Here is a 14,506-nt window from a genome sequence, read left to right on the forward strand (position 1 = left end):
TGGGGCGCGCCATAGAGAGGGCCGGCCCTCCCCTCCTCCACTCCTTTATATACGGGGGAGGGGGCACCCCATAGATACACAAGTCAACGGTTGTCTTAGCCGTGTGCGGTGCCCCCCTTCACAGATTTCCACCTCGGTCATATCGTTGCAGTGCTTAGGCGAAGCCCTGCACCGGTAACTTCATCATCACCGTCACCATGCCGTCGTGCTGACGAAAATCTCCCTCGGCCTCAACTGGATCAAGAGTACGAGGGACGTCACCGAGCTGAACGTGTGCAGATCGCGGAGGTGCGGTATCTTTGGTGCTAGGATCAGTCGGATCATGAAGACGTACGACTACATCAAGCGCGTTGTCATAACGTTTCCGCTTTCGGTCTACAAGGGCACGTGGACAACACTCTCCCCTCTCGTTGCTATGCATCACCAGATGGATCTTGCGTGTACGTAGGAATTTTTTGAAATTACTGTGTTCCCCAACAGTTGCATTTGAGCTAGGTCTATGCGTAGATGTTATATGCACGAGTAGAACACAAAGAGTTGTGGGTGATGATAGTCATACTACTTACCAGCATGTCATACTTTGATTCGGCGGTATTGTTGGATGAAGCGGCTTAGACCGACATTATGCGTATTCTTACGCGAGACTAGTTCTACCGACGTGCTTCGCACACAGGTGGCTATTGGGTGTCTGTTTCTCCAACTTTAGTTGAATCGAGTGTGACTACGCCCGGTCCTTGTTGAAGGTTAAAATAGCAAACTTGATTAAAAATCATTATGGTTTTGATGCGTAGGTAAGAACGGTTCTTGCTAAGCCCGTAGCAGCCACGTAAAACTTGCAACAACAAAGTAGAGGATGTCTAACTTGTTTTTGCAGGGCATGTTGTGATGTGATATGGTCAAGACATGATGAGATATAATTTGTTGTATGAGATGATCATGTTTTGTTGAAGTTACTGGCAACTGGCAGGAGCCTTATGGTTCTCTCTTCATTGCATAAGATGCAAGCACCATATAATTGATTTACTTTATCGCTATACGATAGCAATAGTTGCAAAAGCAATAGTTGGCGAGACGATGATGTGACTACACATTGATAGAAATAAAGATGATGGGGATCATGGTGTCATGCCGGTGACGATGGAGATCATGACGGTACTTTGGAGATGGAGATCAAAGGCACAAGATGATGATGGCCATATCATGTCACATATTTTGATTGCATGTGATGTTTATCTTTTATGCATCTTATTTTGCTTAGTACTTCGGTAGCATTATAAGATGACCCCTCACTAAATTTCAAGGTATAAGTGTTCTCCCTGAGTATGCACCATTGCGACAGTTCTTCGTGCTGAGACACCACGTGATGATCGGGTGTGATAAGCTCTACGTTCACATACAACGGGTGCAAGCCAATTTTTCATGTGCAGAATACTCGGGTTAAACTTGACGAGCCTAGCATATGCAGATATGGCCTCGGAATACTGAGACCGAAAGGTCGAGCATGAATCATATAGTAGATATGATCAACATAGTGATGTTCACCATTGAAAACTACTCCATCTCACGTGATGATCGGACATGGTTTAGTTGATGTGGATCACGTGATCACTTAGATGATTAGAGGGATGTCTGTCTAAGTGGGAGTTCTTAAGTAATATGATTAATTGAACTTTAATGTATCATGAACTTAGTACATGATAGTATTTTGCATATCTATGTTGTAGATCAATAGCTCGAGTATAGCTCCCTGTTTTATTTTTTGATATGTTACTAGAGAAAAATAAGTTGAAAGATGATAGTAGAAATGATGTGGACTAGGTCCGTGATCTGAGGATTGTCCTCATTGCTGCACAGAAGAACTATGTCCTTGATGAACCACTAGGTGATGGACCTATTGCAGGAGCAGATGCAGACGTTATGAACGTTTGGCAAGCTCGGTATGATAACTACTTGATAGTTTAGTGCACCATGCTTTACGGCTTAGAACCGGGACTTCAAAAATGTTTTGAATGCCACAGAGCATATAAGATGTTCCAAGAGCTGAAATTGGTATTTCAGACTCATGCCCGAGTCGAGAGGTATGAGACCTCTGACAAGTACTTTGCCTACAAGATGGAGGAGAATAGCTCAACCAGTGAGCATGTGCTTAGATTGTCTGAGTATTACAATTGCTTGAATCAAGTGGGAGTTAATCTTCCATATAAAATAGTGATTGACAGAGTTCTCTAGTCACTATCACCAAGTTACTAGAACTTCATGATGAACTATAATATGCAAGGGATGACAAAAACGATTCCCGAGCTCTTCATGATGCTGAATCGACGAAGGTAGAAATCAAGAAAAGCATCAAATGTTGATGGTTGACAAAACCACTAGTTTCAAGTAAAAGGGCAAGGGAAAGAAAGGGAACTTCAAGAAGAATGGCAAGCAAGTTGCCACTCTCATGAAGAAGCCCAAAGATAGACCCAAGCCTGAAACTGAGTGCTTCTACTGCAAAGGAAATGGTCACTGGAAGTGGAACTATCCCAAATACTTGGCGGATAATAAGGATGGCAAAGTGAACATAGGTATATTTGATATACATGTTATTGATGTGTACTTTACTAGTGTTTATAGCAACCCCTCAGTGTTTAATATTGGTTCAGTTGCTAAGAGTAGTAACTCAAAACGGGAGTTGCAAAATAAACAGAGGCTAGTTAAGGGCGAGGTGATGATGTGAGTTGGAAGTGATTACAAGGTTGATAAGATCACCATCACACACTCCCTTTACCTTAGGGATTAGTGTTGAACCTAAAATAAATGTTATTTGGTGTTTGCGTTGAGCATAAATATGATTGGATTATGTTTATTGCAATACGGTTATTCATTGAAGTCAAAGAATAATTGTTGTTCTATTTACATGAATAAAACCTTCTATGGTCATACACTCAATATAAATGGCTTATTGAATCTTGATCGTAGTGATACACATATTCATAATATTGAAGCCGAGAGACGCAAAGTTAATAATGATAGTGCAACTTATATGTGGCACTACCGTTTAGGTCATATTGGTGTAAAGTGCATGAAGAAACTCCATGTTGATGGACTTTTGGAATCACTTGATTATGAATCACTTGATGCTTGCGAACCATGCCTCATGGGCAAGATGACTAAGACTCTGTTCTCTGGAACAATGGAGCGAGCAACTGACTTATTGGAAATAATACATGCTGATGTATGTGATCCGATAAGTGTTGAGGCTCGCGGCGGGTATCGTTATTTTCTGACCTTCACAGATGATTTGAGCATATATGGGTATATCTACTTAATGAAACATAAGTCTGAAACATTTGTAAAGTTCAAAGAATTTCAGAGTGAAGTGGAAATCATCGTAACAAGAAAATAAAGTTTCTATGATCTGATCACGGAGGTGAATATTTGAGTTACGAGTTTGGTCTTCATTTGAAACAATGTGGAATAGTTTCGCAACTCACGCCACATGGAACACCACAGCATAATGGTGTGTCCGAACGTTGTAATCGTACTTTATTGGATATGGTGCGATCTATGATGTCACTTACCGTTTTGCCACTATCGTTTTGGGGTTATGCATTAGAGACAGCTACATTCACGTTAAATAGGGCACCATCTAAATCCATTGAGATGACACCGTATGAACTATGGTTTGGCAAGAAACCAAAGCTGTCGTTTCTTAAATTTTGGGTTGCAATGCTTATGTGAAAAAGTTTCAAACTGATAAGCTCGAACCCAAATAGGAGTAGTGCGTCTTCATAGGATACCCAAAAAGAAACTGTTGGGTACACCTTCTATCACAGATCCAAAGGCAAGATATTTTGTTGCTAAGAATGGATCTTTTCTAGAGAAGGAGTTTCTCTCGAAAGAAGTGAGTGGGAGAAAAGTAGAACTTGATGAGGTAATTGTACCTTCTCCCGAATTGGAAAGTAGTTCATCACAGAAATCAGTTCCAATGATTCCTACACCAATTAGTGAGGAAGCTAATGATGATGATCATGAAACTTCAGATCAAGTTACTACCGAACCTCGTAGGTCAACGAGAGTATGGTCCGCACCAGAGTGGTACGGTAATCCTGTTCTGGGAGTCATGTTACTAGACCATGACGAACCTACGAACTATGAGGAAGCGATGATGATCCCAGATTCCGCAAAATGGCTTGAGGCCATGAAATCTGAGATAGGATCCATGTATGAGAACAAAGTATGGATTTTGATTGACTTACCCAATGATCGGTGAGTCCTTGAGAATAAATGGATCTTCAAGAGGAAGACGGACGCTGATAGTAGTGTTACTATCTACAAAGCTTGAATTGTCGCAAAATGTTTTCGACAAGTTCAAGGTGTTAACTACGATGAGATTTTCTCACTCGTATTGATGCTTAAAAGTCTATCCGAATCATGTTAGCAGTTGCCGCATTTGCGAAATCTGGCAAATGGATGTCAAAACTGCATTCCTTAATGGATTTCTTAAATAAGAGTTGTATAGGACGCAACCATAAGGTTTTGTCAATCCTAAAGGTGCTAACAAAGTGAGCAAGCTCCAGCGATCCATCTATGGACTGGTGCAAGCATCTCGGAGTTGGAATATATGCTTTGATAAAGTGACCAAGGCATATGGTTTTATACAGACTTGCGATGAAGCCTGTATTTACAAGAAAGTGAGTGGGAGCACTACATCATTTCTGATAAGTATATGTGAATGACATATTGTTGATCAGAAATAATGTAGAATTTTCTGGAAAGCATAAAGGAGTGTTTGAAAGGAGTTTTTCAAAGAAAGACCTCGACGAAGCTACTTACATATTGAGCATCAAGATCTATAGAGATAGATCAAGACGCTTGATATATTTTCAATCAGTACATACCTTGACAAGATTTTGAAGTAGTTCAAAATGGAACAGTCAAAGAAGGAGTTCTTGCCTGTGTTGCAAGGTGTGAAGTTGAGTAAAGACTCAAAACCCGACCACGGCAGAAAATAGAAAGAGAATGAAAAGTCATTCCCTATGCCTCAGTCATAGGTTCTATAAAGTATGCTATGATGTGTACCAGACCTATTGTGTACCTCGCCATAAGTTTGGCAAGAGGGTACAATAGTGATCCAGGAGTGGATCACTGGACAGCGGTCAAAAATATCCTTAGTGGAATAAGGAAATGTTTCTTGGTTATGGTGGTGACAAAGAGTTCGTCGTAAAGAGTTACGTTGATGCAAGCTTTGACACTGATCTAGATGACTCTAAGTCTCGATCTGGATACATATTGAAAGTGGGAGCAATTAGCTAGAGTAGCTCCGTGCAAAGCATTGTAGACATAGAAAATTTGCAAAATACATACGGCTCTGAATGTGGCAGACCCGTTGACTAAATTTCTCTCACAAGCAAAACATGACCACTCTTTGGGTGTTAATCACATAGCGATGTGAACTAGATTATTGAATCTAGTAAACCCTTTGGGTGTTGGTCACATGGAGATGTGAACTAATCACATAAAGATGTGAACTATTGGTGTTAAATCACATGACGATGTGAACTAGAATATTGACTCTAGTGCAAGTGGGAGACTGAAGGAAATATGCCCTAGAGGCAATAATAAAGTTGTTGTGAATATTTACTTATATCATGGTAAATGTTTATTATTCATGCTAGAATTTTATTAACCGAAAACTTAGTACATGTGTGAATACATAGACAAACAGAGTGTCCCTAGTATGCCTCTACTTGACTAGGTCACTAATCAAAGATGGTTAAGTTTCCTAGCCATGGACATGTGTTGTCATTTGATGAACGGGATCACATCATTAGAGAATGATGTGATGGACAAGACCCATCCGTTAGCTTAGCATAATGATCGTTCTGTTTTATTGCTGCTGCTTTCTTCATGACTTATACATGTTCCTCTGACTATGAGATTATGCAACTCCTGAATACCGGAGGAACACCTTGTGTGCTATCAAACATCACAACGTAACTAGGTGATTATAAATATGCTCTACAGGTGTCTCTGATGGTGTTTGTTGAGTTGGCATAGATCGGGATTAGGATTTGTCACTCAGTCAATCGGAGAGGTATCTTTGGGCCCTCTCGGTAATGTACATCACTATGAGACCTTGCAAGCAATGTTACTAATGAGTTAGTTGCGGGATGATGCATTACCGAACGAGTAAAGAGACTTTCTGGTAACGAGATTGAACTAGGTATGATGATACCGACGATCGAATCTCGGGCAAGTAACATACCGATGACAAAGGAAACAACGTATGTTGTTATGCGGTTTGACCGATAAAGATCTTCGTAGAATATTTAGGAGCCAATATGAACATCCAGGTTCCGCTATTGGTTATTGACTGGAGATGTGTCTCGGTCATGTCTACATAGTTCTCGAACCCGTAGGGTCCGCACGCTTAATGTTTGATGACGATTTGTATTATGAGTTATGTGATTTGATGTACCGAAGGTTGTTCGGAGTCCCGGATGAGATCATGGACATGACGAGGAGTCTCGAAATGGTCGAGACGTAAAGATCGATATATTGGAAGGCTATATTCGGACATCGGAAAGGTTCCGAGTGATTCGGGTATTTTTTCGGAGTACCAGAGAGTTACGTGAATTCACCGGGGAAAGTAATGGGCCTTAATGGGCCATACGGGAAAGGAGAAAAGGGCCTCAGGGGGTGGCTGCGCCCCCCCCCCCCCATGGGCTGGTCCAAATTGGACTAGCGAGGGGGCGACGCCCCCCTCTTTCATTCGCTCCCTCTTCCCCTTCCTTCTTCTCATGCTCCAACTAGGAAAAGGGGGAAACCTACTCCTACTAGGAGTAGGAATCCCCCTTGGGGCGCAGCATAGAGAGGGCCAGCCCTCCCCTCCTCCACTCCTTTATATACGGGGGAGGGGGGCACCCCATAGACACACAAGTTAACAGTTGTCTTAGCCGTGTGCGGTGCCCTCCTCCACAGATTTCCACCTCGGTCATATCGTTGCACTGCTTAGGCAAAGCCCTGCGCCGGTAGCTTCATCATCACCATCACCACGCCGTCGTGCCGACGAAACTCCCTCTCGGCCTCAACTGGATCAAAAGTACGAGGGACATCACCGAGCTGAACGTGTGCAGATCATGGAGGTGCCGTATCTTCGGTGCTAGGATTGGTCGGATCGTGAAGACGTACGACTACATCAACTGCGTTTTCATAATGTTTCCTCTTTTGGTCTACGAGGGTACGTGGACAACACTTTCCCCTCTCGTTGCTATGCATCACCTAGATGGATCTTGCGTGTGCGTAGGAATTTTTTTGAAATTACTGCGGTCCCCAACATATGGAACTCTCCCTCGTCCTCAACTGGATCAAGAGCTCGAGGGACGTCATCATGCTGAACGTGTGCTGAACACGGAGGTGTTGTACGTTCAGTGCTAGGATCGGTTGGATCGTGAAGACGTTCGACTACATCAACCGCGTTACTAAACACTTCTGCTTTCGTTCTGCGAGGGTACGTAGACACACTCTCGTCGTCTCGTTGCTATGCATCTCCTAGATAGACCTTGCGTGGTCGTAGGAATTTTTTTGAAATACTGCATTCTCCAACACCTTGGATCTTCAATACCATGTTCCCATGAGCTGCCTCACATGATCGGTTTCAATTTGATGTAATCGATGGTGTGTTTGTTGTGATATGATGAAGTGCCACTTTATGGTCAGATTGTTCATTGATACGTCTTCGTTGTATCTACTTTTCCTAACACTTTTCCTCTTGTTTTGGACTCTAATTTGCATGATTTGAATGAAACTAACACAGAGTGACATTGTTTTCAGCAGAACTACCATGGTGTTGTTTTTGTGCAGAAATAAAAGTTCCTAGAATGGAATGAAACTTTTTGGAGAATTATTTCATAATATATACAAAATACTGGAGCCAGGAACCACCAGAGGGGGCCCTGGGTGAGCACAACCCACCAAGGCACCCCTTCCCCCCTCCAGGCGTGCCCCGCAGACTCTGATTTCGACTCTATAAAATCCCATATTTGGAGAAAAAATCGGGGAGAAAGTTTCATCGTGTTTCACGATACGGAGCCGTCGCCACCTCCTATTCTTCATCGAAAGGCCAGATCTGGAGTCCGTTTTGGGCTCCAGAGAGGGGAATCTTCGATCTTCATCATCACCAAACTTCTCCATCGCCAATTCCATGATGCTCCTCACCGGGAGTGAGTAATTCCTTTGTAGGCTCGCTGGTCGGTGAGGAGTTGGATGATATTCATCATGTAATCGAGTTAGTTTTGTAGACATGTTTAGGGGCTACTGACGATGTCCTGGCCCAGGGTCACTCTCCATGCCGGTTCCCGGCCTGGTAGGCCGAGCTGAGGATCCCTAGGTTGGTTGTGTCCCGGGCAATATTGGGCTGCCCATGACGCGTTGTACAAAGACTCTGAAAGACTTGCAATACAAGCCGAAGGTACCGGAGTCGTGGAGGACTCTACCTCCACTGACATAGACGACTAGGATCTATAATCCTAGGGCCCTGATATGCTATATAAGCCGGGGTCCGAGCTAGTAGGTAGATCATACACAATCCCCCTGTAGTTTACCTATACTTTGTGCACCCCTATCGCAAAGTACACGAGTAGTAGTAGGGTATGACCTCGATCATGAGGTCCCGAACTTGGATAAAGACTCGCCTCCTGTTACCATCCAGCCTATTCACCTCTCTAGGCACCCCTGTGAGGGATATGTCGGAATCGTCTCCGACAGGGACCATGCGCGTATGCAACTACTAGGATCATGGCAAGTGGATGACTCCTATTACTCCTGACTTGATGGTGCTTCTCAAGTATCGGGTCTCAAGCTTTGGGATGAAAACCCTAGGTCTGAGCCTAACTGGTTAAACCTAGTAATGTGGTGGTGTTCTTTGCATCATTACCTTGATGAAGGCATATCTTGGAGTTTGCCGAGACATGATTTTCAGGGTAAAAATCCTTTATCCAATCTTCGGTGGTTGGATTTGGTGTTGATGATGCTTACATGGCATTCCCTCCCTGGAGGCGTTGTTTTTGTAGATCCTTTATCGGAGTCCTATGATGTCAAGAGATGTTGGTGACGATGATCACGGTTGTATATCGACAATCGTTGTCCTTGCTACTTTGGGACTTTATTGTTTCTCTTCATCCTCTGACTTATAGCTTTGGTCTTCTATGACTTCGCTATTCGTCGGTGTGTGTGTGGGGCACACTTTAGTTCAATGCAGCCACATGATCAATTTAGTACTTGTTGGACTAAAGTGTACATGTGGAACAACATTGACTCACATTGCAATTTCCTCTTTCTATACGTAGTTTTGTCTAATTATTTCTCTCGTGAAAATGTTGAGTTTGTACCTCCTGGTCTCTGAATGATTATCCTCGATTTTTCAATTCTTTTTAAGCAGAGCAAAGTATTGCAAGAGCATCTACAACACAACGCCCCAAATCCGTCTCAAACGTCTGGGTGGGCTGACTGGTCACAAAAAACAATCCAGTTGGGCACCTCGAATCGTCCTCAAATGACCGTGCTGACCGGCGCTCCTCATATCCAGCCCAAATATGGGGCGAATATGGGACGGCCAGGGCACGCCCGGGCGCGTCCGCCTAACAAACTCGACCCACCACCAACCCCACGGTCGGCCTACAAAAAGAAAAACATTCGGCTCATCGCTCCAACCCTAGCTCACTCACACTCTCCTCTCTCGCTTTGTCCTCTCCACTACCCGCATCGATTCCGATCGCATCCGGCGCAATGTCGTGCTACGGTAGCCGGTCCGACTTCGAGCTGGATCCCAACTTTGAGCTAGCCCTCTGCATTGCCTTGGAGCGATCCAAGGCGGTGACCGGGGACAGCCCGGATCTGCAGCGTTGCCGCAGATGCAGCTCCCCCGCTGGCGCTGGCCCCTCCTGGCCCATGCGCGGCTCCGATAGGCCTGCTCAATACGCGCCTCCCATACGTCGTCCCCTGCCCACGCCGGCCGGTGCTCCCCTACATGGGCAATAGTGGGTGCTTGTGCCCGCCCTGTCGGCCCGGACGCGCACGCCGGAAGCAAAGGCGCGCGCCGCCCGCCGTGAGAGGCAGCGGGAAAGGAAGAGGAGCGGAGGAGTCCATGTGCCGTCGTCGCGGGGTGCAGGCGGAGTAGTTTGTGCGACGTCGTCGCGGGATGCAGGCGGAGCCTGACGAGGACGCGCGGCTCCTCGATTAGGTCTACCACCGGTCCCTAACGACCGCGGAGACGGACGCGCGATGGCTCCGTCAGAAGAACGCCAAGGCGCTCCGGATTGTCATTGAGTAGTCCGAGCGCAAGGCGGCAGAGGCAGCTCGGCTCGTGAAGCTCAAGCGGCAGCAAGACATGGTCGTCTAGCGGTTGAAAGGGCTCATCATCCTCTCCGACACCTCCTCCGACGACTACAACCACGGCTCCTCGTTCGACGACTCGGACGATCCTCCATCAGCCGCCGACGCCTACAGCTGCGTCGTCGACCGAAAGGCAAAGGGCCGGCAAGGAGTGGTGAAGCTTCGCCGTCTCTGTCTTTAATTTCAAGTTTTTAGTAATCTAGTTTAAACTTGTGCGACGTCTATGTTAATTATGTGAACTTTGGCTATCTTTTGGACATCTGTTGTTGATCTTTTGGTGATCGGAATGTGCATTTTTATGTCCGATTCTATGTTTGTTTGATGATCTACGTTGTTTAGATCTATGTTGCATGCTTTAGTATGGATATAGGGTACCAGATATGAGATACACAAATGTGGACAATAGGATTTGAGGAGTCCCGGTCAGTGTTCACGGACACGCCCGTTCGCGGGCGTTTGAGGGCACGGATTTGGAGGTTGATATTTGGAGAGATACTTAGTAAAATAAACGGTTTTTTTATTAAGCATGATGCTTATTTCAATCTCAGAAGCATCTACCAAATAGGACAGTGATCAAGAAAAATAGGTTCATTTGGCAATAGCATGTACGTGTAGGACCTCCGGGACGGGTCATATTTCAACCAAGATTTTGCACCCCCATATACTGAAGCCTTTGCGTTCCCCAGGAGGTTCCCTTCCCGCCATGGGCAACGATATGCTCTTTCGTTCTATCGTCTGTTCAATTCAAACTAATTCAAATCAGTGTGTCGTTTCGTCCTACGTTAAAGTAGGACCGACGGTCCCATTTGGACTACCACCATTCATCTATGCGAGGCTTAGAAAGGCAAAATCAGCCGTCGATTTTACCGTGCCGTAAAGAAAGCAGAGAAAAGAAACGAGAAAGCTAGCCATTTGGAGCTAGTCAGTCCAAGAAACGAGAAAAGAAAAGAAAAAGGTGGCAACTGCAAGTACGATCTCTAAAACTGAAATCTGGGAAAGCACTGTCTGCTGCTGCTGCCCCCCGGCTGAAAATCTTGTACCAGCCTTACCGATGCGGAGACCAAGCCACGACCGTGTACCTCCTCCAGTCCTCCTCATCCTCACCTGTACGCTGCATATAACCAGACGGCATGGCGGTTCTTCCATAGAGCTCCATCAGTATCTATCTCCAAAGCTCCCCGTGGTCAGGGAAAAGACTAGGGCTAGTGAGATGCCTGGTATGCATCCCCTTAATTAGTTGCTTTCCTGTTGGTTGGTAGTTTGCTGTGCATACTGTTTTGGTGAAAATTTGTGCCTGAGATTTTTTATTTCCGGATCAAGTTCTTGCATTTCTGTATTTCTTTCTCTCCGTCTTCCTCTTGGCGGAGCAACATTGTCTTTTCTTTTTTGAGATATTTTGGCTCTGGGTAGCGTTTCAAATAGTTTTCCTGGCGTTATTTGTAAAACTAGTCACTAATGGCACGTCTCGCCTTGATTTTTTTCCTTTTCGAAAAAAGTCTCGCCTTGGTGATCTTGCTCTGCTTTCTCCTTATCATTTTACCAAGATTTGATCTACTTGTTTCTTTGCTCTGCTATTTGCTGCCAAGATTTTAACTCACCTGTTGCGTTGTCTGAACTTTGAAGGCCGCAACTTGGGCGCTGCAGGAGCAAAGAAGGAAGAGGGGGAGCATGCCAGGGTAAGCAAAACGCCCAATCCAATTCCATCCTCTCTTCTCATCTGTAACCTCCTTCTTGCGTTCGATTCGATATATCTCTGAGTCTTCGTGTGTGCTTTTCTTTGTTTTCCTTGCAGCTGCCCAAGATCGACGTGCAGACGCTCTACGTGCTGTACATGGTGCTTTTCATGATGATCTGGATGTCCTTGTTTCGGTTTCGGTATCCGCAGCACGCCGAGTTCCTCCGCTACACCCCGGCCGTGGAAGCCCTGGCCGCCTGCTTCTTCTTCACGTTCGTCACCGTCATGCTGCAGGCGCTGCTCGCCAACGCGCTGTCGGAGAAGGCCGCCCCGTCGCCGCTTCCGCCTCCCGTGAACCACTGGATCATGGCCCTCTCCGTGTGGCTGTTCGGGGTCCTCTACTACCTGGTCTACGCCTCCATGAACGACGGGTATGCAGCGGAGCCGGGGTACTCGGGCCTGCTCATCGCCGGGGTCGCGAGTGTTGTGAGCCTCGCCATGACCGTCTACAACATGCGGCAGGTAATTCAGTTCTTGTGCTCCTAGTTCGTTTGATCTCCTAGAGTTTGGGCATTGTTGTTTGGTGCAAGGCTTTAACCTGTCCATCGTCTGTTTTGGCAGCGCCCCGTCTTTGCTTAGCTGCGGATGATTGAGCATCTTGGAACCTCAAGAGTGGCGACCTGAAGAAGGGTCTGACTTGCCCTTGCCTATGGCAGTTTACTGTGTTGCTATTATCTGTCTAGTGTTGGATGTGTTATGAGTATGTTGTTGGTTACCAAGGTTCTCTATCTACTGTGTGAACTCGGCAAGGATTTGGCTTCATTTGCGGGATAGGATTAATCTATGTCAGTACCTGGGATGTTTCGTGATAAACTATTTCTTTAGGGAATGTTTCATGAAAAATTTCTTGATTGGGGTCTGATTTCTTTCCTTGCGTGTTTGCGTTGCAAGCCCAGGTGGTCACTGGTGGATCCTTGGTTCTTGTTAATGGGAATGTGATCTTCTCCTTTCGGTTCTGCTATATCTAGTCAAAGAAATTTCACATTGACTGCTATAGTGTTCCTGAAGCTTGGTTAAAAATAGGATTTAGATTCAGTTAAGTTAATCATCGATTTGTTTCTTAGTTAGTCTCTATTCTTATCAGATTCCCATGTTAGAGAAAAATCTGCTCTATGAATTTAAATGCTACCATAAATAATCTAGATGCAGATAGGAAAGAAGAATTCAGATTTTGATAAAAAGAATGGGGGATCAGAAGTACAAAAGTGTGTGTCATACTGTAATCTATACCAGTGTGTGAGACAGCAGTTAGGAGCTGTTCACTTTATCATGCTAAAACAGTAGCAGTTACAAAACTATTCATTGTGGGATTATGAAAGATGATTAGGGGGGTACTAATCAGATTGTAGTTCTGACAAGAACAGAGGAAGAAATGTCATGGTTAGTGTATACATGTAGCAGCAGACTAGATATATATGCAGTAAAGTTTGTAGTTCTGACCAGAACAGAGCAAACTAGATAGTATCAGGGAAGGATATATATGCATCATGAATCAGGTTCAGGTCATTTAATCCTTGCAGGTCGTCGGAAATGAAAACCTGTCATACATATTCAGTAAAGTTTCTATAGAGTTGCATAGTTAGCTACACATGCTCATCTCCTAGAACACTAACTGCTAGAGACAAATCTGCACTATGAATTAAAATGCCACCATGAAACAATCTAGATGCAGATAAGAAGTAAGAATTAAAAGTTCGATAAAAGGAAAGGAGATGCGGGATCAGAAGCACCAAAGTAGTGCAGGAATAAATGTTTGGTCAAGTGGGTCATACTGTAATCTATTCCTGTGTGTGAGACAACAATTAGGAGCTGTCTATGTTATCATGCTAAAACAGTACTGTAGCAGTTACAAAACCATTCAGTGTGGGATTATGCTCATGTCGGATTATGAGAGATGATTAGGGGGTAGTAGTCAGATTGTAATTCTGACAATAACAGAGGAAGAAATATCATGGTTAGTGTACATTGTAGCAGCAAAGTAGATAATGTCAGTGGAGGATATATATGCAGCATGAATCAGGTTCAGGTCATTTAACCTTTGCACGTCGTCGCAAATGGAAACCTGTCATATACACATTCAGTAAAGTTTGTATAGAGTTGTATAGTTAGCTACACAAGCTCGTTCATGTAGGAAATTGTTTTTAGAACACTGCCTGCTAGCTTATACACTTGATTGCTGATTGAACAAATACACAAGCACATCTCTGAAAATTTGGAGGATTTGCTAAAGAATTATTTCTGCTAGCATATCAAATTTATTGATGTTTGCCTGAGTGAATATTTTGTTTGCATATTGTTTAACTAAAAGGGTGCATGATAGGGCTAGAAACGACAATGCTCTCTCAGGATCAGAGAGCACACGCTTAATTTCAGGGAAAAGAACTAGAGACCAGT

General features: G+C 44.5%; 1 protein-coding gene across 1 annotated transcript; it reads left to right on the top strand.

Moving 5' to 3' along the window:
- The first annotated feature begins 11,428 nt into the window (after window positions 1-11,428).
- LOC125541304 (uncharacterized) lies at window positions 11,429-12,902 on the top strand. The gene is made up of 4 exons (XM_048704749.2): window positions 11,429-11,594; window positions 12,001-12,053; window positions 12,170-12,574; window positions 12,674-12,902. The coding sequence occupies exons 1-4, from the start codon at window positions 11,429-11,431 to the stop codon at window positions 12,689-12,691; spliced, it is 642 nt and encodes a 213-aa protein (XP_048560706.2). The 3' UTR covers window positions 12,692-12,902.
- The last annotated feature ends 1,604 nt before the right edge of the window (window positions 12,903-14,506 follow it).

Source organism: Triticum urartu, chromosome 2A (assembly GCF_056163025.1).
Source record: "Triticum urartu cultivar PI428250 chromosome 2A, HENAU_Tu73, whole genome shotgun sequence".
Lineage (NCBI taxonomy): Eukaryota > Viridiplantae > Streptophyta > Magnoliopsida > Poales > Poaceae > Triticum > Triticum urartu.